The following is a 24,645-nucleotide window of genomic DNA, read 5'->3' as shown; positions in this document are numbered from 1 at the left end:
GTTGATAGGTTATTTGTTGCTATTAGAGAGACTAAATGATTAAATGTGAGTTAGAAAGATGTGGTTGGCACTTGGCAGACAAACACTTGGTCAGAGCATTGTGCTGGCCTGCATATCGGTTATCTCTCTCCTTCACACACAAACACACACACTCAGTATGGCAGTCACCCTATCCTCCGCACTGTAGTCCAAGGCCTAGAGACATTCAGGGGCATCTAACAGCATAACACACAGGTAAGAGAAAGAAAACAAGTCACATTGCTTTATAACATTTAATGAACTACATATTGCTCTGTGTAGCAGTCAAAATGCAATGTTGCAGGAATCCTGTAACAATGAAAACTGATAAATGCGAGATGCACAGAGGAGTAGTTATTATTGTTGTACTGACAGGTTTTGTGGCAATTAAACCGAATACTTGGTGAGATTCCTAGCAATGCGATGCAAAGGATGCTGGCTAAAGTCATTAGACTGATATATATGGTCTTGTATGTTCTGCATCACTGTAGATACTTGAGTGTGAGTGTATATATAGCATGCAGCCAAAGCCCTAGACTCAGCAGTGTTTGTTTGTGTGCACTTACATGTGTGTGAGCATATGTGCAAGTGTGTATGCTGGCAAACTACCAAGTTTGTGTGTTTCACAGTGATTCTTTTGTGCCGATTGAAAAGGAGAAGAAGCGTGCGTGTGTGTGTCAAGTGTTATCACGGTAGCGTCCTAAGACACATCATCTCCATCACAAGGCAGGCCTGAGGGAATCGGGACAAGAGGGGAGTGCAGGTCACCTATATCAAATTTCGCTTACATTGTAGGAACCGAATTTCCTCAGACTGGCTGTGATCGTGTCGTGTCGCACAGCAGATTTGTGTTCAGTGTTGACAGACTAACTTGTCATTGGAAATATAGTTAGGACACAATATGAGGGTTAAGTTAGACAAGTTATAATAAAAGGTCACTGTAACCATATAATCTCTGTATCACTGTCTACGGTCTACATAGGCAGATACCTTCTAAGATGGTATCCTATTAGTCATGTAACTGTGTAAGTAATGAATTTATAATGTTCTACATAGACAGCAAGAAAAGCAATTGAGTTCAATTGTTTGGATTAGCATCTTGCAAAGTAAAAGTTACAATATTGTTAGCATATTAACTCTCTGCACACAAATATTGGTTAAAATATGTTTTTATGAATAATTTTATAAATCAGTGGACTAAAACACTGTAAAACATGAATGTGCAATGGTCAAATATATTTGTATAGCGCATGTTTGCAGTGAAATACAATGGGGAAAGTAGTGCAGCAAAATAAAAAACAAAGCATTCTGTTTGAAGGTATATTAAAGGTGCCCTAGAATGATTTGAAACTATGTTAAATTGTTCTCTGATATCTACATAGAGAGTATGTGGCTTATTTAAGGGCAAAAATGGTCCAGATACAGCTTTACAGGTCCATTTACAACCCAATAAATTGTCTTTAGGATATATTGCTCTGTTTTTGCCTTATTTGGAAGGGTCATGAATATTAATGTTGAGCTCTGCTCTGATTGGCTTATTTCAGCAGCTCACAGCAGCTCAGCTGTTCAGCGAAGCGGCTTGTGAGTCCTGACCGTCCTGACAGAACACAGACTGACTCAAGCAAAACATCTCAAATGGAGATAAAATGCAGCTTACTTGTTTATTGGTGTTTTCAGATCATCCGTGCGCGAGAGTGCGGTTGCCAGATTTCAGTCATTTAAATCCCCCAAACAGAGCTTTTCTGTGAAAAGAACACATCCGGTGTTTTACCTAAACATGTCCAATCTGGCAACCATATGCACGCAAGCTCTCTCTCGCGCGCGGATGATCTGAAAACACCAATAAACAAGGAAGCTGCATTTCAGCAATCTCCATTTGAGATGTTCTGCTTAAAGTATCATTCAGTCTACATTTTAGACTTTTTTTGTCAACGATATTGCATGTATATAACGTTAGTCACAATGTAGGCTACGCATTGACTGTGTACTCTTAATACAAGCTTTGTGAAACAATCATAGGCCTACTTCAGTTCTCAAAAATATAAATATAAAACTTATATTTTTACACAATGAATAGCCTTGTCAAATGACTGTCGTTTTAACTTATATGGTGAAAAAGGTGATGTTTGCTAGAAGGATCGAGTAAACGATCTGTAAGCAACGTATCTACGGCTGTATTTTGTAATAGAAAATAATATTAACCTTTGTCATTAGACACACTATTTAGTTTTGTATGGTACTTGGAGTTTCCTTTTGTTACTGTACTACCATCTTGCATTATCTAGACCATGCGGTCTCTCTAAGAAACTTTCAATTTAATCAGAAATTGTTTAAACAGCTAGTCATTAAGTGGATAAATCAGTACTTACTGCTTGCAGGAATATAGTTGCCGCTTTTCTTCAGTTTAAGATGTTGAGCGAAGCTTGCTTGAAAGGGGCCGAACAAATGAACGATTTGTTGTGGTATCCGATTATAATACCACAACCATGACTGTTGACATATGAAAAGTCCTCACGTCTCCTGCACAGCTTAAACATGACGTGTGTCATGAGAGCTGCCGTTTTTGCTGTCTTCAAGTGTCTTGTTTACCATCAGTAGATTTAGCTTCGTCAGTTTCCGCCTGACAATGAACATGTTTGGACAGATGCAAATGTTGGAGGCGTGCATATAAATGATCCCCAATGCTTGCGTCACAGTTGGGTTTATGTTGAGAAGCACTTATTTTTCCGTGGTGTTTTTGATTCACAAGATTTACATAAGAAGTAGGAGGGAATGGTGTTTGAGACTCACTGTATGTGATGTCCATCTACTGAACTCTTTATTATTTCACTATGGCAAGGTTAATTCAATTTTTCATTCTAGGGCACCTTTAAGTATAGGTAACATTTCTAGTTTTAGTCAGCATTCTGCGATTGCTTTCTCCAAAATTAAACGCTGCCTTTAAATTTTGACCGTCACTTAGCAAGCAGATAGACCAGAAGTGTGATCTTAAAGGTGCACAGTGTAAAATATAGCGCCATCTAGTGGTGAGGTTGTGAATTGCAACCACCCACCACTCACCCCTCCCTTTCGTAGCACATAGAGAAGCTACAGGACAAAGATGTTGTTGTCTGAGACAGCAGAGGGTAGCAGTTTATCCTTTTAGGGCTTCTGTAGAAACATGGCAGCGCAAAATGTCGACGTCACTGTAAGGTGGTTTATGTAGATAGAAATGGCTCATTCTAAGGTAATAAAAACATAACGGTTCATTATGTAAGGTCTTTTTACACCATTGAAAACATAGTTATATAGCATTTCTGTAAATAGATCTTGATAAATATTACACACTGCACCTTTAAAAAGTAGAAAGCTTACTAGGTTTTGTAACACGGTCTCGTTCATGAATAATTGAAGATTATTTGAATGCACAGGAGAATTTACGGAAAAAAATCCACCTAATTCAAAGCATGTGCATACTACACACATTAATTTATTCTTAACTTCTTTCAATTGTTGATGAATTCGGAGTATTCTAAATGAGCGACCACTTGCACAAGTTTAGTGATTTGCATAAAAGACGTTCAAACCATCTCCGTATAAGGGCTTTCCGCAAAACCTTTCCTTTACAGCCTTTCGTCCTTTTCAGCAAACATTTGACGCTCCCTTAAGATATTGCAATATATTTACGTGCAATGCAAATCATCTTAAAGGGATAGTTCACCCGAAAATTAAAATGTTATCATCATTTACTCACCCTGTGTTGTTCTTTTCTTCTGTTGAAATAGAAACAAGATATTTTAAAGAATAATGGTAACCATATCCATTTACGTCCATAGCATTTTTTTTCCTACAATGGAAATTGATTGGTGCTGTAGACTATCTGGTTACACATTCTTTAAAATATCTTCTTTTTACTTCAACAGAAGAAAGAATCTCACAGATACAGATTTGGAACAACATAAAAGTAAGTGATAACAGAATTTTAATTTTTGGGTGAACTATCCCTTAAGATAAGTCCACCCATAGTATAGATATGATTTTTTATTTGTGCATACATGTGGTGCCCCCCCCCCCCCACACACACACACATTTAGATTAATATTTAGTATTAAAGTTATTGATGTTTGTATGCTGACACATACAGATGTGTGTATACACATACTTAGCGAATGAGACCCACAGTTTGAATGTTTATGTTGGTGCTAGTATATGAATTTTACTAATAGACCAGTGGTTTAAATGTTTTACTGTGTGAGTTTGAGTGTACACGCTAATGCACTTTGAACAGCAGGCACGCAAGCTCCCACTGCACCACGCTGACCTCATCACCATGAATATTGCATGATGGGAACATGGGGCGATGAGATCATATCTAAAGGAAACCCCATTATATTCTCCCTAACTCTGCATCTCTTTCACATCTCTTCACTCCGCTCGTCCATCAGCCCTCCCTGCTTCAAAAGAGAGAGCGGGATGACTCATCCTTTCACACCTCTCCCCTGGTGCCTCCTGTCAGCCCCTCGTACGGGTTTGTGTGTTCCGTATCGGCGTACAAATGAGTCCGGGTCTGTTTTCCTTCTTCTGACTCTCCCGCAGCGGGGTGACAAAAGACCCCAGCATCTCTCGTTCAGGCAGCGGACATTTTCTCGCAGAAACGCAGAGCCTGCTGCATCTTGACGCGAGTTCCTCGTTTGCAGGAAGACGAGGAAATGCCATGTCTGTGCATGTTAGCATGTGTGAGTCTTGTGTAACCGTGAGAGTCATCCCAAATTGCGGATGCTGGGTGTCTGCCTGAGCGCTATCAGGAGGAAGCAGCGTTTGTGCTCCCTGCTCCTTTTAGGAAATACTGCCGTGCTTTGTAAATTATAGAGCCTATTCTGAACATGGAAAGGGTGGACAGCCCTATCCTTCCTCAGTATGAAGGCCACCCAATCTTTGTTACATCCTTGTGCTCTGATTTTGCACTTTAATTTGTCATCTGGCTCTGTTTCTCTTTAGATCTCACCATTAAATAAATACATCTCACAAAAGGCAACAAAACATCAAAGTTTTGCTCTCCACTATGTAAAATAATGATCTTGCAATGCAAACACTAAAACAGATTCTCTTGTGTTCACCCAAAAATTGTCCAAACCTTCTTTGTGTGTGTGTGTGTGTGTGTGTGTGTGTGTGTGTGTGTGTGTGTGCGCGTGCGCGTGTGCGTGTGCGTGTGAGAGAGAGAGAGAGAGAATGCAAAACAAAACGTTTCAGTCCACAAACTTTCAGTTCATCAGACAAAAGACATAATTAGCAGTATTGAGAGAAAAAGCAGAAAAGCACGGAGTACATTTACGTGTGTGTGAGTACATTAGGGTTATTTAAGTATTATGTATATAATATTATAGCATGTCATTAGAATTAGATTTAAGTTTTTATAATCTGATGTGCATTTGTAGTTTTTTAACACTGGTGTCTTATATGGGCATCACAGCATTAGTGTCCTTTTCAACCTCTGTCATTAACTATTCAGCTCCTTTCATCAAACCACACACGCTAACACACTCTAATAATGATATCGCATTACAGGTATTGATCTACACCATTTGTCCTACACCACTGTCACCCGACTCCACTGACGTCAAGTCCCAAAACACACTTCTCTCTTCACACTCCCCTCTTTTTCTAGCTTTTGTATCCCCTCTATCAAAGCATATTTATCTATATGTTTTATCAGGGTTCCCTCTATTTGTTCTCTGTGAGATTCATTTCAGAATTGTGTTTAATTTTATATTATATTTTATAGTATTTTTTTATTTATTTTTTATTTAGTGATGTGGTGTGGTTAGTTTTTTTGTGTATGGTTGTATTTCTTTTATTTTTATTTGTATGAGGTGATGTGTGTCTTTTTGGAATGTTTGTTTTATTTTCGTTTTTGGTTTGGTTTTTTGTTTTGTTTGTCTTGTTCAGTTGTTTCTTTTTTTTGTTTCTTTTTTATGTGTCTTTTGGGACGTTTTTTGTTTTAGTTTAATTTGTTTAAATTTTTGGGATGGTTGTTTTTGTTTGGTTTGGTTTTTTGGGGGATGGTTCTTTTTGTTTTTGTTTTGTCTTTTTGGGGCTGTTGTTTGTTTTGTTTTGTTTTTCTTTTTGAGACGGTTGTTTTTGTTTGGTTTAGTGTAACTTTTTGGTTGTTTTTTTTGTTTGATTTTGTGTGTATATTTGGGACGGTTGTTTTATGTCTTTTTATGACATTATTTGTTTGTTTTTTGTTTGTTTTTGTTTTGCTTGGGTCTTAACTAATCCCTCAAGTTTTCATATATACCAAATGTTTGAAATTAATTTTCTTAATCACAAATGTATTGCAACTCTGTGATACATTGATATTACAAAAGATGTGTCATGATTAATATCACTTCCTGGAATTTCACTTTTGAATGGGCTTTGTCTTAGCATGCATTATGATGTTACTTCTAGGTTTGTCTGAATTTGTAATAGAGAGCCATATTCAGGCTCAAACATGTCATTATTGTCACTCCCTATCGGTTTGATAATAGATGAGTTTTCTGTTAAGTAACTAGGCGGATTTGTTTGAGTTATTAGTAATAGTAACTACTGTTGCTAAGTAACTGCTGTACTACGAAGTAGGCTCTGTGTGGGTATAATAATGGTTTGCTTATTTGGTTAATTGGTTAATTGGGGTTTTTTCAGAAGATTTTAAGTGTCTGGCATTCATTTGGGCAAATACCAACAGTACTCATCTTTTCTTGACAGCTTATCCTCTGCTCTCTCCACACTCACCTTCCTCTCTTTAAGAACGCTAATAAAATCAAGTGGAGTTTGCCTCTATTTAGCACTGTCTATTTCAACACAAAGAGCACTACAGCCCTGCACTTAAATATCCTAAAAGGTTTTCTTTCCAGTCTGATGCCACAGGAGAACCTTTTAAAGTTTTGTTATTATTTTAAAGGGCTGTTTGCGCATTGCTATGTGCTCGCTAGGATGTCATGGGTGGTTGCCAGGCTGTTGCTATGCTAATAGCTATAGCATGTTGTTAGGATATGTGTTTGAAGTGTGTTTTGATTGGCTGTTGGCACGTTGCTGTGTGGGTGCCAAGGTACTATGCGATGGCTCAAATTATGAATGGCTGCAAGGGTGTTGCTTTGCTGCTGCTAATGATTTGTGATTGGTTGATGATGTTGGTTTCTAAGATATTGTAGATGGTATCTAGGGAGTTGCTGTATGGTTACTAACACATGCAGTTTCTAGGGTTGCACAAGTTATGGATTATTGCAAAGGACCTGATTGGTTGATTGATTGTACTCTATATTTATATGTGGTTTCTAGGATGTTGCTGACAAATTTTGAGTGGTTCTTTAACATTTAGGATGTTGGAGTTTGATTCAAGGGTATTTTAATGTATTTTACTAAGCCATTTTAGTGGCTGTTGGCACATTGCTTTAAGGTTTGTAGGGTTTTGCTAATAGTTTGCTAACGTTATGGATGGTTCCAAGGCCATTGCTGTTGCTAGCATGTTCTGATTGGTTGATGGCATGTTGATATGCAGTTTGCTACGGTTCTGCAGGTGTTTTCTATGTTGCTGTATGGTACTGACATACTTTATGTTGAGTGATTGTTTGGTATGTGGTTGCTGGTATGTTGCTGAAGGGTTGTGGATGGTTGCCAGAGCATTGCTATGCAGTTGCTAGAATGTTGTGGATGGTTGCCAGGGTGTTGCCTTGCAGTTGCTAGAATGTTGTGGATGGTTGCCAGGGTGTTACCTTGCAGTTGCTAGAATGTTGTGGATGGTTGCCAGGGTGTTGCCTTGAAGTTGCTTGGGTGATCTGAGTGGTTGTTAGTGTGTTGCTCTGTATTGCTAGGACTTTCAGGGTTGTTTGGTGTAAAGGTGTATTTTTTTTGAGAAAGTTCACTAACAAGCATCACTAATTAGATACATTTTCCCCATATATAAGATAAAAATTAATTATTACAAATTTAGGAGGTCTGCTGTTTTTGTATCATTTCCTCACTGTCATTTCTCTCTCTTTTGTTTTTCCACAGGTGATGTCTCAGTAGAGTTTCCTTCAGCTCCGTTAGTTAAAAGAGCCCAGCCTTGCAACTGTACTTCCACTGCTTGATCCAAAATGTCTGCAACCAAAAGCGGTTATGAGGGCAAGATAGCCGGCTTATATGACCTAGACCGCACACTGGGCAAAGGCCATTTTGCTGTGGTCAAACTAGCCCGCCACGTTTTCACAGGTCAACTAGTAGCAGTCAAAGTCATTGACAAGACCAAGCTTGACGATTTAGCAACTGGCCACTTGCTACAAGAAGTCCGTTGCATGAAACTTGTCCAGCACCCTAATGTAGTGAGACTGTATGAAGTCATTGATACACAGACCAAGCTCTACCTCATCCTAGAGCTGGGCGACGGGGGTGACATGTATGATTACATCTTGCGTCACGAAGGCGGGGTGGCCGAAGACACGGGGAAACTACACTTTGCGCAGATTGTACGAGCAATAGCCTACTGCCATCGTCTGCACGTTGTCCACAGGGATCTGAAGCCGGAGAATGTGGTGTTCTTCAGGCAGCAAGGGACGGTGAAGCTGACAGATTTCGGCTTTAGTAACCACTTTAAGCCTGGGACAATGTTGATGACCAGCTGTGGTTCACTAGCATATTCCGCCCCAGAAATACTGCTAGGCGAAGAGTATGATGCTCCTGCAGTGGGTAAGTGACACAAATTTGTTGGACATTGCACCTCTTACAATTTCCTTTTTCTAGTGTTTCCAAGTGTGTTGCTTTATTCAGCCAGTCAGAATGCATTCACTGTAAGATTCATAGATTTTAAGACTCCGTTATCTAAGTACAATATCTAAATATTATAAGTATTCATAGATTCAAAAGATTAAATGATTGGTAGATTCTTTAAAGATTTAATGTTATGTACTATATGTGTTTTATATAGTAAGTCAATCAATCCGATCTCAGCGGATAAAAAATTCTGTCCTGTCGGACTTTTAATTCACATGCAGCGCAGTCAAACTAATCCGGCAAGGGATTAAATCATAGCGGTTTGCGAGCTTATGAGTTAAACTCTTTGTTTGTGCTACAAGAATGTCGGGTTGCCTCGCTCTCTTCTCGCAGTTGCTCTTCCCCTCTCCCCGCGTGCATCTTCTGGGCTTAATCGCTGCTGTTTGCAGAGTGGAAATATACTGAATTAACAGCACATCTGTGCTCTGACAAGGTTCAAGCTAGGAGATTTGAGTCAGGTCAAACCTACACGACTCAATTGACTGCATTCAGAATCCAAATTCGTATTGAATATCCTGAAAATTGAACGGTAGCAAAAAGGGTTACAAACATTGTTTCATTAAAGAAACCCATATCATCTGACCACAGAGATGTATAAGATATTTCTGCTGCCTGCGGTACATTTTTCTGTTGTGTCACTGTCAGGCGGTGCTTTGGTCTGGAACGTTCTCATATGTGCTGTAATGTTGTGTCTTGGAAAATGGTATTGAGGATGAATGTGGCTGACTGTGAACTCGCGTTCCTTCTATCCATCATCCATTCTATTGTTCAGACCCAGTCACCTTATTAAACACTGGTGATTCAATGTATGGCAAAAAAGAGGAGGATAAATGAAAGCAGATTTAGAGAGAGGAGGGGAGTATGGAGAGAGACAGATTCATTGAGAGAGAGAGACCAGGTCAAGCAGGACACTTCAGCTTAACATTGACTCAGAAAGGAGGATGAAGAGTAACTGGAATGGCAACAAATCATTCTGTCTCTGTGTCTCTTTCTTTTTACTGCCTTGTTTCATTTTAGTCGAGCTTTCTAGAGCATAGATGTGTGCTGATCACAGGCTTTGAGCTACAGTACTGTTCCATTCCCCTGCTCTGAGATTCAAATGATTCTGAAGACTCTAAAGGCCGATTCACAGCGCACAGACAAACGGCAAACGGATTAATTGGGTTTTGACGTATCAGTGTTATCCTTGGCGTTGGTCTGGTTTGTTTTCATCTGAGTGAATATGTTTAATCAGTGTTTGTAGGTTTCTGATGGAGCAGTATGAACATGACCGTTGTTTTTCATAAAATTCTAAATCCAACGGCCAACTTGTTTGATGGTGTTTTTTGGCATTTGTCTGTGTGGTGGTTGAATCTTAAATATTTGTAGAATCTTAAAAAACTTTAGAATCTTAAAATATTCCGTTTTAAGATTTCAAAAGTTTTTAAGATGGTAAAAAATTTAAGATTACAACATTAAAAAGATTCATCGTTTCAAATAATCAAATATCAATCAAATATTCATTGATTCACAGATTCCAAAGATTCTAAAGCTTCAATTACAACGGAATCGTTCTAGGAGTTCAAATTTTAGGATTTCAAAATATTCATAGTTTCAAAGATTCTAAAGATGTAAATATTGTTATTATTTTAAAGCTTTATATATGCAAATATATGCAAAGATTCTAAGGATCCATAGTTTCTAATATTTTTAGATTCCAAAGACATGCAGTTTCATCGTTTCAAAAATTAATAGTTTGATAGATTCACAGATTCTAAACATTCTAAAGGTTCTAAAGTATTAGATTCAGCACTAGCCTGACGTGGTCATACTCAATTCTAGTCAGAATATGAGTCTGAAACTGCTCCATTGGGCTGTGATTATGGGGCGTGTTTCAACTGCAACAGGAAAGACATACATTGGATAGATCTACAACCAATCAGAGCAACAAAGTGACGCATTACGTTAGTTGTCAAATGTCAACAGAGCTCAAATGCACTGTTACCAAGTCCACGTTTTTTTCCGCGGGTTGTTTTCCATGTCCGTGGGTTGAAGCGACTATTATGTGATATATAGACCTGTGAATGCTAATTTTAGCAGGCAACCTTGCCAAAATAACACATTTTACCCCCCCCCCCAAACACCATTTTTCCCCGGAGATTTCCCCCGAGAAGCTATTGTTTAGGGCTAGTAGTTGGCAGATTTTGTTGTAAAACTTGGCAACTTTGTCTGCACACATGCTGAAATAAACAATCTTTGCCGGTGTTGCAAAAAAAAAAAAAAAAAAGAGAATTTAAGTATCCATAGTTACTTACCAACATGATCATCATTTCAGAGAGAAATAGTGAAGGTGAATGCATATACAAACAAACTCTCTGTTTAGGATTCGAACAAATATAATCCAAGCGCCTTCCAAGCGACCACCCTAATGATTTCATTGGTCCGAACAGTTTCTGTTCGGGCATAATCACTCCTCTATGGGTCAAGTCCAGACCGAACTGCCCATCTTCAAATGTTGTGGGTGGGGCTGAGTTCGGCTGGCATCCAGGCTAATTCAGCACATATTCAAAGAATAAAATAGATTCTAAAGATTTGTAGTTTCAAGATTTCTAGATTTCTAGATTCCAAAGATTGAAAGTTTCAAAAATGCATAAATTGATTCATAGATTCAAATATTCATAGATTCTAGTTAGACATGCAAAATTTGATCTTAAGGAAACTGTGATTATTTAGGCTGGTTTTGGGTTCCCCTGACCTTGACCTGATGTATTTCCTAGGGTGCGTTCACACATCTCATGTTCCTGTGTTCAAAAATAGTTGGATTGAGGGCAATGGACGTAGGGATATGGAGACGTTTTTTGCAAGAACTATTTTTAACTTGACACACTGTCTTAAAAACGCAAGGCTTAGGATGAAATATGGGGAAAAAATGTGAGTCACAAAGCTAGAGACACAATGTACGGCAGAGAGAGAGAGAGACAGACTTCAGAGGACACTTGAGCTTAACATTGTGACACACACAGAAGGATGAAGAATAACAGGACTGACACTGAACCTGTCTGTCTCTCTCTCGCTGTCTGTCTCTCGTTCACTAGGGCTTTCAAGAGCACAGATGTGTGCTGAGCTGCCATGTGTGCCCTTCTGCTCCTCTGCTCTAACATTATTAATATCATATTTAGCTGATATTTCCTGCCAGAGCACCATGTGACTGTGGGACAGTAATTCTCACAGAGGCTGCATATGCCAGGATTAGATCTGCACAAAGTGGGTCAACCTCCGCAGAGACCCAACAAAGCGTGCAAAGGAGGCAATACTCACACACATACATGCTAGAGGCATGTGAACCTGAGGGCTTGTCTCGCTTCTCTCTAAGCAATAGAACTAGAGCATGAGGACCGAGTTTAGTCATGCATTACAGATGATTACCTTACTTTATCAGTCTGAATGAAACCGTAAACATGGGTATAAAAGCAGTGGAGCTATAGCTGTAGCTTAGTGGTTAGCATATTTGCCTGAATACATTCAATTGTTAAGGTGACACAGGTTCATCTGACTCTCTCATTGGTTCCTGATTCTGCATGATTCATGGTTTTTGAAAATGAAAGCATGCCCATGTTAGCATCTGGCCAATCATCAAAATACTGTAGAATTGGACAACTGTTGTAGGGCTACAAAAGGAATAAAACCAAAATTATGAAATGGTTTAGTGTGTATAGCAAATCACAGTTTTCAGTGTTTCACCTTTATATGAACTGTTATTTTAAAGGGGTGGTTGATTTCCCCTTTTTAAAAGATGTTGTCCCCAGTGTGTGTATGTAAAGTTTTAGCTCAAAATATCCCACAGATCGTTTTTAAAATTGTCACTTTTTGAGGGTGAGCATAAAAAGTCCCTTTAAATGTAAATTAGCTGCTGCTCATGGGGCGGAGCTTTAAGAACTCCAGCTAGGAGCTCTGACAACCTCATGCAGACAGTCAATGAAACTGTTCAGACTTATATGTTCAACCCAGAGTTGGATAATGATGGAGAGACTCAAGAAGAAGAATTCAGATGTTCCTGAATGATTCGTATATGATTTATGTAGCTGATGTGGAGTAATACCAATGAATCAGTCATTGATTAGCATATTCTGTCATGATAATCTCACCCCCTTTTTTGTGTGTTCTTGGGGGCAGGATTTATGTAAATTTCAGGGTTAGTGATGTCACCAACCCAGGAGGAAGCTTGTGTAGTCCCTACCAGCCGTTTGTAGACCTTAAAAAGCGATTTCTTAAAAAGAAAATATCTCCCTTTGATTTGAACTTTGAGCTTCGTAACTTTGCAGATGTTGTTTGCGATGTTGTAGCTAAAGTTAAAGTTAAATCATAATAAACCACTCCTTTATCACTATTTAATAATAGCTAATAATAATAAAGAATAATTATAAAACTAGTGTTGTCAAATCGATTAATCACGATTAATCCCATCCAAAATAAAAGTTTGTGTTTATATTATATATGTGTGTGTGTCCTGTGTATAATTATTATGTAAATATAATAACACACACATGCATGTATATATTTAAGATTTTTTCAATATTTATATATAAAATATTTATATATAATATAAATTCTAAATATATATATATATATATATATATATATATATATATATATATATATATATATATATATATATATATATATATATACAGTATATACATGCAAATATTTCTTAACGTATGTGTGTGTGTAATTATATATACATAATAATTATATACAATACACACACATTATGTAAACGCAAACTTTTATTCTGGATGTGATTAATCACAATTAATCGATTTGAAAGCTCTAAATAAAACAAATAATATTAATTTATAGTTGTATATATATTGTCATACATTTTAAGTTAAATTGTGCAGCCCTATAAATAAGCACAGCAAACTGCAAGTGTAAAAAAAACAAAAAACATTTTAAATCATAATCCGTTTGGGGGGGAAATTCTGCAAAATCTCAATTAGATTTTTTTCCTCCAAATCATGCATCCCTGGTAATTTGACATCAACAATAATAGATATGAAAAGTATTTTATCCTCTATTTTGATAAGCTTATTTACTGTTCTATATTAAAACACATTTATATTGGTATAGCTTGCTTTCACTTTGCAACATCATTTGTTGTTTATATTGATTTTTAAAGATAAAATGCCAGCTAAACATTTTGCTTACACAAAAAAACAGACTTAATTAAAACATCCGGCTTGCACTTGCATTTTATACCTGAATTATTTTACATGACTGTGCAGTGGTCTGGATTTGATCTGCTAGTCTGTTTTTAGCAGCTCTTGTAAACACACGGCAGTGCCCGTCGGCTGACCCTGTGGCTCACTGCCTACTAGTGTAATCAGCTCCTGACGTTTGCTGGGCACAGACTGGCATCTTCCTGTCTAGCAGTTCTAGGTCGAGCTGATACCGGTAACCTCTGTATCAAGAGAGAGAGATGAGAGAGCAGAAACAGATATCTAATGTTTAAACGTGTGAACGGAGAAGGGCTTTTTATGCTTATTTTTTTAGCGTTCATGTATGAGCCTGAGCCTTTGTGTGTTGACGGCTGAATGTTCATTAGCTCTGTCAGAGGTTTTATTCATAGTCTGTAATCAGCTGCTCGACTCTAATCCACTCACAAGAGTTCAGTCACTCAATGCCAGCTCACACACACACGCACTTACGCTGTAATCGCCACTATTGTGTACACAACATATAAATACATACAGGTTTTGTGGGGACCAAATTGTCCTCACATGGACATTGCAATGTCCTCATTAAGAAAATGGCTGATAAATATACTGTGCGAAGCAGCTCAGTGTCATCAGGCTTTAGGTCGTTGACATTGCTGATCTGAGATGTTCTGAGACAGATAAGCTGGGAGAGACTGACTCAGTGACATTTCTCAAACTCGCACACTCTCGAAGATTACACAAACACCTTGACAATCTGCTTTGTGTGCATTTTTCTCTTTTTTTTTAAAGAAATTACTTATATCCAGCAAGGACACATTAAATTGATAAAAGATTTCCTATTATTTAAAAAAATCTTGTTACGATTTCATCACAGTTTCCACAAAAAATATTAACCAGCACAACTGTTTTCAACATTGAAAATAATCATAAATGTTTATTGAGCAGCAAATCACCATATTCGAATGATTTTTGGAGGATCATGTGACACTGAAGACTGGAGTAACGATGCTGAAAATTCAACTTTGATCACAGAAATAAATTACATTTTAAAATATATTACAATAGGAGACTATTATGTTCAATTCAATATCAATGTTTTTTATTGTATTTTTGATCTTGGTGAGAGTCTTCTTTCAAAAACATAAAAAATCAGACCCCATACTTTTGAACAGTAGAGTAATTTTCAATTCTTATTACATTTAATCAATTTTGTAAGAAAATCCAAACATCTAAAATTAAGACTTCAAAATTATTTGAAATATTCAATTACCAAACAAAAAATATTATGAGGATTCTTAAAGATAAATATTCTGATACATAAGATTCTAACAGATATTATAACATTTATACAAAACGTTCTTAATATTATAAATATTCTAAGATTTAAAAAGATCTAATATTCTAATGATCCTGCTATTCTACAACCTATAACTAGAATCTTTAAAATCTAGACTCTTTATAAGACCTCAAGTCTCAAGCCATTCTCTTTCACACACTGCTGTCACATTATGTAACCTCAACACAGACCCACACACACAGCAGCTCCTTGTTAGCATTCATGTATGTGTTTTGTGTAAACTGAAGTCACGCCAGAGAAGTGTGCTACACTTCAAACTAACCAGTCACACTGACCCAAGATCAGCATAATGAGTTCATTTTGATGATTTTATGAAATTCAATGCTGAAAGAAATTAAAGTAGTCTTGTTTTAACTTATTTCAACAAAATAAAAGAAACCACTGCATACGGTAGGTTATGTTTGTGATAATTATCATATCATATCTTTAGCATTTATCTGAGAAAACAAGTTGAGTGCTGAAACTCAAATAAACGAAGTTTTAGTTCAAACATTAATTCACTTGTTTGATCAAGGATATTCATGATTGTTTATGGAGTTTGAACCTTTGGTGTCATATATCATCTGATGTCCGTACCACATGTATATTAAGAGTGTGATAGACGTTAAAATACGTTACATAACATCCTGCATGCACGTGTGTGCCTGTGCGAGACTAGCGCTCGGTCTGTCTGTCTGTATCTGGAAGAACACACAGTACAGAGAACAGAAGAGAGGAGTTATTGTCAGAGCAGTTAAAGGCACAGTTTGGACAATGCTGTCTCTCAGGACTGTCTCTCACGCTGATCCTCTGCTCTGGTTCACACAGTACATGCTCTTTCACACAGAATTTATACTCACACACACACACATACACACAAATGTTGGGTTTCAGTGTTTTATGGGGACTTTCCATAGACATAATGATTTTTTTATAATCTACAAACTATGTATCGTATGGCCTAAGTTATCGCTTACCTACCTATCTACCTACCTACCTACCTATACCAATCTGCATTTTAATTTTTTCAAAAAACATTTAGGATTATTTATAAGGTATTTACCTCATGGGACCAAAAATGTCCATTAAAATGGGCACACTTTGCCCTAATATTGTAGGGATTACAAGAGACACACACACACACACACACACACACACACACACACACACACACACACACACACACACACACACACACACACACACACACACACACACACACACACACACACACACAAATAATAATAATGAAAAAATGTTAAATAATAATACATTTAGAATTTTTCTGTAATCAAAGCGGGTCATGTTTGATCCAAGTCAGGGTTATTATCATTAACTTAAATTATATTGGGTGTGTGTGTACTATACTAAATATAATTTTTTTTCTATTTTTTAATTTACTAAAGTGAAATAAAATACGAAAAACTACTTGCCAAGGCAATATTTGTTGACGTACTAAAATAACTAAAATGTAGTAAATTACAAATACTATATATACTATATATAATTATAAATAATATATATTTCATTTATTTATAAATTACTAAAATTTAACTGAAAATGAAAATGTTCAAATAAAATCTAATTCAAAAACTATATTAGTGTATCAGTGATGTTAAAATAACACGGATCCAAGAACCAATTTCAATGTTACAACAAAACAGTGGAAATATCAGGTGGATTTAATGTTTGCTTTCATCCTCTGGACACTTCTGAATTTCTGTATACATCAAAATTGGCCTCCAAGAATACAGGGAGCCAGACTTAACTGCCATTCAGGTCAGCGCACTAGACCGAAACTATCAATGAGCCACATTCTTGGCACTTGTTCCTTTTGAATCGAAGGTTAAATGAAATGTTATGAATATAAAATGAGTGATTTGCCTGAGGAAATCTAAACAGTTCCTATTATTTTAAAATAATCTCACTTAACAGAGCGAGGCCTAGACTTTCACCCATGTTTGTACTTTTTTTGTTTTTCACACGCACACAAGTAAAAAAAAAAAGGTAAAAGAGGAAGCTTGTTTTCTTGGAAGTCCACCATGGAAAAGTACGCCACCAAAACAAACACGTCTCTTGTGGGACTTGCACGCCCCCTCTATTACTTTTCTCATGTCCCGTTCACCATGGTCTTGGTTCATGATGTTCTGTAAGACTTCCTGGGATTCTTAGTTGGCACAGAGTTGGATGGGGAAACAATGTCAGGGACATTTAGTCAGAAAACCATCCCTAAAGGAGCCCATAGGCATAAAGCTTAAGTTAGTTAATTATTAGAGACAGACAGTGACTCCGCTGGAGAGGTTAAGGCTCTGTTTGTGTTTAGTTTCGCTTAACCTCTCTTCTTTGTGTATGGGTTGGTTTTGATAGTGTGAGCATGTGTCTCATGAGGGCAGTTCTATGTTTGTAAAACCTTTGACATGTTTCTTCCTCTTTTCTGTACAAATCCAATTACACTTCTCTATTGGGATGTAAATATTTACTCTTGACAACAGTTAGATTTTTAAAAATTCTGATTTGAATATCCCAAATGTGGTGAATAGATATAAGATCAAGTCTGTTATTGTCTGTCTTTCAGATATCTGGTCACTGGGTGTGATCCTCTATATGCTAGTGTGTGGACACCCACCCTTTCAGGAGGCCAACGACAGCGAGACCCTCATCATGATCATGGACTGCCGTTACACTGTGCCCAACCACGTCTCTCCAGAATGCAAAGAGTACGTATCTGAGCTTCTTGATATTTCCCTCAGGCACACATGAACTAATACTGTATACAGCTTTCTCCGATTTAATCCAGAATGCTGGAGCTTATTGTTTATTTGTACAAACCGTACAGAATTCAAGCTTAAAACAAGAAAAAACAATTTGCCAAGTGAGCTTAGAGAACATTTTCATTTAAGATGTATACTTCAAAAACAAGTTACAATGTTATCTTGGAGATTTCACTGGAAAACATGAAACTCCTCTTAGTAGTAGAAGTCGTAGTAGGCCATTATGTAACAAGTCTTGTATTGTTCAGGGTCAGTAGATTTCATATATCAATAGTGTTTTCTTTCCAAGCTGGTGTTGTAGAGTTCACTGTTTCTGGAAACCTGTATTACCAAGAACATGACCCTGATAATACCCTTTACACTAAGACTTCCCATGCCCACAAAAACACGTTTGAGTAAATGGGTTAGATCTAAAGATGTCATTGACAGCCTTGTGTTTTCCCCCCTGAGATCTGACAGGATGTAGCTTCTCAAACACCACTCCCTTGCACTCCAGTTTGTACCACTTTAACGCCAAACTTCATACCTATGTGTAGACCGAAGCCCGTCTGAACATACTGTACTTTATCTGTTTACACCGCATGTACCAGCCAGTCAGTTTGTGGCTCTCTAAATGATTTAGGAGCAAGTTATGACAGACACAGAATTTTGTCCATGGAACTGATGGATACTGAGAGTAACAGGTGAAGACAACTCCCTAATTTTGTTTCATAAGAGCTTTAACTGGATATTCCGGTTGGATTTGATATGCTTGACTTCTTCACTAAAGTTTAATACACTTTTCGAATCATAATATTGTACTTCTTTTAAAAGGGTTGACTGGTAATAATGACTTGCTTTGCAATAATTCATAATTACATGATTAATTATGATATATATATATATATATATATATATATATATATATATATATATATATATATATATATATATATATATATATATATATATATATAACATGGGGGCACAAATGGGAGCAAATGCATTTGCTGTTTAAACAACGTAACGCTGGACATAAAAATGATAACTGCGTCGAGTTGAAACTAGCAAAAATGCATTATTAAAAAACACCTTTTTTTATTTCATTTGCATGTTGATTCAAACTACATTTCTGCATCCTATAGATACCATATTTCACAATCAGGAATTTAATAATCATTTATAAACAATTTTCAATTCACTGAAAGGAGCCTATTTTAAGTGTGTTCACCACAGCCCTATAGTGACCAGATTTTTACACAAGACTGCTTTTGTCAGAGTGAAGTTATTTTTAAGTGGGTTTATTCCAGGCTATTTGTAGTCAGAACATCCCCAAAGCAACAGCACTCAGGCTCGAGTTTAGGTCTGAATCAGTCAATTGTGCAAGAGTGTGTTAGACATCTGGGCTTGACTGCACAGCCAAACATAGTGACTCGGTCACATGATCTCCACCGCAATCAAAAGCCTCCTTTAATGTGAAGAGTTTTCTTAGAGGAGGAGAACACTTGTGTCTGTAGGCAGACCTACATCTTGCTGTTCATCTATAGTTTGCTTTTTTCCACCCTTCTTCCTCACGGCTATTTAAGGTCTTGATGTTAAACACATCAAGAGACTCTGCTGATGTTCAAGGGCAATGGAGCATGTGGGATTATAAACAAACACAAACGCTCAGAGACCTAAAAACACTTTGAAAGGGAAAACATCTCCACCTGCTGGTCAGCTTTGTGAGATGCAGGAACGTGTGCCAGTACCGCAGTGAAATAAAACACTCAAATGCCCTGAATAAACAAGCTGGATGCAGTGCATTCACACATACACACACAAGCTTGGATTGCAAGTGTTCCAACCAATTCCGTATTCTTTCAGTTCGCCTCACTGAAGCACCAATTCTCTGCAGGTGCTCATGAATATTAATCAGCAGAAAGATAAGCACTTCCTTTTCATTCCGTCTCCTCTGATGGCAAGATTTGCGCCTGTGCAATCATCGTCTGTCAGCCAGGCAGAGAATATTTATTACGATTGCTAGAAAAAGAAAGTATGAAAATTGCAAGTAGAGTGAAGATCGAAATGAAGTGAGATGGAGACAAGTGTGATGAGGGGTGAAAAAATCAAGTCTGTTTGAGATGATGGGATTTTTCTCATTTCGTTTTTTTCCCCCCACCGAAGGTCATGTCTGATGTTCTCGTTCTGCTCTGGTAAAAAAGGAATAACAATCTCTCATCATTCTCCCTCTTATTTTCTTTTTTTCCTTTTAGTTTGATTTCACGCATGCTGCAGAGGGATCCTGCTAAGCGGGCATCTCTCACAGAGATAGAGGGCCACCCTTGGTTGCAAGGTGTTGACCCTTCGCCTGCCGGATACACAGCCGCCCCGCTTACCTCTCACCGCAGCTTGTTACCCGAGGAGCATGAGTTCATACTCCAGGCCATGACCAGTGGCAGCATCGCTGACCGAGATGTCATCCAGGAGTGAGTATCTTTTTATTCTTCTTGGATATTTTCTATTGGTCCCAGAATACATCGGAGTTGCATTGTATAATGGCTACAGTACCATCAGTACCCTTATTTGATAGGCGTGGTGTAGTGATCAACGGCATTGTTGCGCGAAGAAGCGCACATAGTAAACAACAATTGAGGACATACAGCAGATCTTGTTGTTGCTTCTTGGCATGTGACACAAGAAGAAGACAAGCTTTGTTTGAGCAAAGGCTGCAGGCTGCAAGGAAAAACAGCTGAAAATGCACGAGGCTAGCTCCACCCTTTATGTACCGGACTACTGTGCTAGGTACCCCCATAGGAGGGTCCCAAAAATAGGGTGCGATTCAGGATTTTTGTACCATTCACAACTTTTGACAATCGAAACGGAAATAATTGCATACCATACTGTACTGTACAATACCTCTCGGTGGAAATGAGCCATAAGTTAATCAAATTATTCTTTTTTTGCTAGAGCTTTGGAGGCTGACCGATATAACCACATCACAGCCACGTACTACTTGCTGGGAGAGCGACTCCTTCGAGAAAAGCAAGAGCAGTCAAGTCTCACTCCTGAACAAAGACATACACAGTAAGTATTCGTGAACTTATTGTGGATAATTTTGTTTCTGAAGGTCTTTTACCCTTTAATGTGGTGGAAATAATCTTACCAAATAACCTTTGGTACCTAAAGGTTCCTAATACATTGAACTGAGTAGTTTTATTTCCTCCGGCTACAGGAGACCCATGTCGGAACCACTGGACTTGGTGAGCCAAGTACCCCAGACTGATACACTAAGAGGAGCACCTCTGGGTCCCTTAGCACCTCTCGGCTCTCTGTCTTCTGGCTATGTCCGACGTGGTGTGAGCGAGTCTGGGGATCTGCTGGCTCCCAAACCCAACCGTCATGACAACTCCTTCAGTGACTTTTGCAGCACAGCTCCATGCTTGAGCCTCAGTTTGCGCCCTCTACCTCCGGACCAACCTACTGTCAAGAGCCTTGGAGCCTTACAACAGATCTGCGAGGAAGAAGAGGATGAAGACGATGAAAAGGAGCAGAACAATGATGAGGTGAAGCTTGAGGTGGAACCTGGTAAACTGGGTCCGTTTCCTTCAACAGATCTATTGTTGAAACCTTCTAGAATATCTTTGCAATCAGAGACTCAGAGGAGGCTGTCAAGTAAAGTGATGGGAAACTGTGAAACTCTGGCCGAGGAGGAGGAACTTGATGAAGGGTCGGAATTCACAGAAGAGCAGAAGCCTTCAGAATTAGTGTCTAACATCTCTTCTGGCTCAATGGAACATCAGGTAGAGATGCCCTCAAAGACTGAAGCCCTTTTGGAAGAATCCAACCACACAGAACAACCAGGTAGAGGAAGGGATATGGATGTTTTCATCCATCCTAGCTTGTCTTTAGATGAGCAAGAAGGAGAAGAGATTCAAGATCCAAATATATACGGACCTCCACCAGCTCCCACACTGGATGTTGTACAGTGCTGCTGGGGACAGCGAGAACCTTCAAAGGACACACTAGAAAATAACAATAATACCCTTGCCAAATCTCGACTGCTCGAGGTCGGGGTGGTGTCAACTCCTTGTGGTTCCCCAAGGTCCCTGCCAAGGAACCACTGTGTGGACCTGGGTCCCGATGGGGTGGAGATGCGTAAGACTGCGGCAGAAGTCGAGAAAACTGAGGAGGTACAACCTAAACCTCAGAAAGGCCTCCAGGGAACCAGGGACACAAGTACTGACTCTGCTATTCGGGCCGATCCCAGCAAGGTCAAGAATGTGAACTTGCGAGACCGTCTGCTACAGTTCCCACTCTGTGAGAAAGCCTTGTCCTTCAACATCCAGCCCACCTCTAAAGAAAAGCTTCTACCATTTGCACAGTATAACTGCTGCCATGTCTTGTAGAGATTGGATCCCGAGATCAAAGACAAACTGGCATCAGTAGAAGCCCTCCAATCTCTGCAACTTTCTGGACACTATAAGAATAAGTGTGTTCTCACCTCATACTGTAACCTCAGAGGTGCTTTCCCACACATTCTACTAACTGTATATCTTTATTTTCTTTCCCTACCCAGCATTCATGGCTGCTTTCCTGTAAGACAGTTAACCTTTTTGCAATGCTGTGTATATGAACACCTGTATCTACTGACACTGCTCACTATATTCTGTGCTATCTCAGAGAATTTTATTAGAAGTAGCATATGTCTTGCTAGCATAGAAGCTTTAATTCAATGACTTGTCATTTTGCACTGTAATATCTTTACCACATTAATAGTACAACGGAGTTAAGTCATATCACTAAACGAGTGACTGAAGATCACGCTACACAGTGAGACTACACATGGTGAACAGTCACAACCGAAGCCATTTAGGCTCAAGAACTAGCCGCCCAGTCAGTATAGTAGTCCTAACAAGTTTTTTGTCATTCAGTTGGGTTGTTTTTGCGTTTGATTATGAGGCAACGTTCTTTAGTCACAGAACTTTGAAGAAGTTGCATGCTGTGGCTTTGTTGAAGAGGTTTCCGCACCACTGCCTCATGCTAGCATGTTAGCTTGCATCTTCACCGTCCGACAGGCAGTGGGGCAGGAAGCAGTTCGCCACATTGATACAGTGAACAGTGACAGTTTGGGAGCATGGTTATGAGAGCATGCTAAATAAGAACAGCTTAGCATTATAACGTTAGCATTTTGTGAGCTGGGAACTGACCAGGGAAAGATGTGAAGTATATCTGTGATATATTTTCAAAAAACAAAAACAAAGAGAGGGCCCAAACAGAGATTATTCTGAGAGATCATAGCTAAATACTTTTTGTGAAATGGACATAATATTACACAAAAACATAAGACTGGTCTTCCTGGAGCTGTATTTTGGAGTTTGTTTTAAAACTGCTAATTCTTGGAAATATTATGAAGCTTTTATCAAATATTAGAGAGTTATCAAGGGTTTTTTGGAAAGATGGTGACAAAGACATATCTTTTTTTCCTCTTTTCTTACATAAGGAGATATGCGAGGGAGATTAATCACTTAACATTGAACATCTATTTTTGTTTATTCATGTTGTATGGAGATAAGCTCTTTAAAATATCCGTTCATGTACAGTGTATATATTGTTTTTGGACGTTATGCTATTGGTATGATGTTGTATTTTGACCCTTGCACCATATACGTACAAACATTTCAATTCCTCCATTTTAGATCTTATTCAATGAACGTAGCGACTTTAATGACACTAGTTTGATGACCGACAAAGATCATATAGTTTCTTGTGTCATAGTTGTAAATACATTTGCAGAGCTGTACGCTAATGTAACGCTAAATTGCGTAGCTGAGCCTAGCTTAAAATGTATGAGAAAATCCAGCCTTTGGCATGAGTGAAGCTAGCGGTTACTATTGTTTTTACCTCATAAACAGCCTAAACACCATCACATAAAGATTTAGATAGCAGGTGTGACTATGGTTACTGTTACTTTGGTACTCTAAAAGACGTCAAAGTTATTCAGTCACTTCACATGTTCGTGAGTTTCTGTGCTATACACAGTACACCTGATGCTGACTAGTCAATGTAAATGTCGAATACACTTTTCTTTTTAACAATACCTTGGACCACAGATAAGCTTGACCAAATGCACAAGAATAGATGTAATGATGTAAAAGGTGCTTTGGGGAGAGATATCGAGGGTTAAATTACATCTCTGTAATGTGAAAATAAATTTTCATTCCGATACAAAATTTTAACTCGGAGGAACAACCATCCTGACCTGCGATGTTTTGTAAGTACAAACTTCTGAACCAATCGGATGGCAGAGCGATATAAAGCCAGACGTGCACTATTTTCATAATCAGAATTTTCTTTTCTTCGTTTTGATGTTACTCATTTGACATGGGTCTCCATCCTTCAAAACACCTGTAATCACTTCACAACAGTTTTTGGTTTGATTTTGGTTTGTCTATAGTCCCATTGACCCTTATGAAAACTATGACTGTCTCAATGAGATTAATTTATTTTTATATTTATTTATTAAAACCGATTAAACTGTTTTTGTGTCGTATTTCTTCTTCTTCAATGAATTAGTACACAAGACCACAGTGAT

The 24,645-nt window shown here is 38.1% G+C and overlaps 1 protein-coding gene across 3 annotated transcripts in view; it reads left to right on the top strand.

The window, feature by feature from the left end:
• snrkb (SNF related kinase b) overlaps positions 1–24,592 on the top strand; it is a 29,659-nt gene extending 5,067 nt beyond the window's left edge. For 2 of the 3 annotated variants that reach the window (XM_067437221.1, XM_067437219.1), the window contains exons 2-6: positions 8,032–8,703; positions 17,897–18,038; positions 20,327–20,539; positions 21,021–21,137; positions 21,286–24,592. In XM_067437221.1, coding sequence (XP_067293322.1) covers positions 8,115–8,703; positions 17,897–18,038; positions 20,327–20,539; positions 21,021–21,137; positions 21,286–22,459 — 2,235 coding nt within the window. In that variant the 5' untranslated portion in view covers positions 8,032–8,114 and the 3' untranslated portion in view covers positions 22,460–24,592. Of the gene's footprint in view, positions 1–3,920; positions 3,962–8,031; positions 8,704–17,896; positions 18,039–20,326; positions 20,540–21,020; positions 21,138–21,285 lie in introns of all 3 variants that reach the window. The other variant, XM_067437220.1, reaches the window with a different exon arrangement.
• The last annotated feature ends 53 nt before the right edge of the window (positions 24,593–24,645 follow it).

This window comes from Pseudorasbora parva, chromosome 25 (genome assembly GCF_024679245.1).
Source record: "Pseudorasbora parva isolate DD20220531a chromosome 25, ASM2467924v1, whole genome shotgun sequence".
Lineage (NCBI taxonomy): Eukaryota > Metazoa > Chordata > Actinopteri > Cypriniformes > Gobionidae > Pseudorasbora > Pseudorasbora parva.
This window is presented reverse-complemented; position numbering and strand designations above follow the sequence as displayed.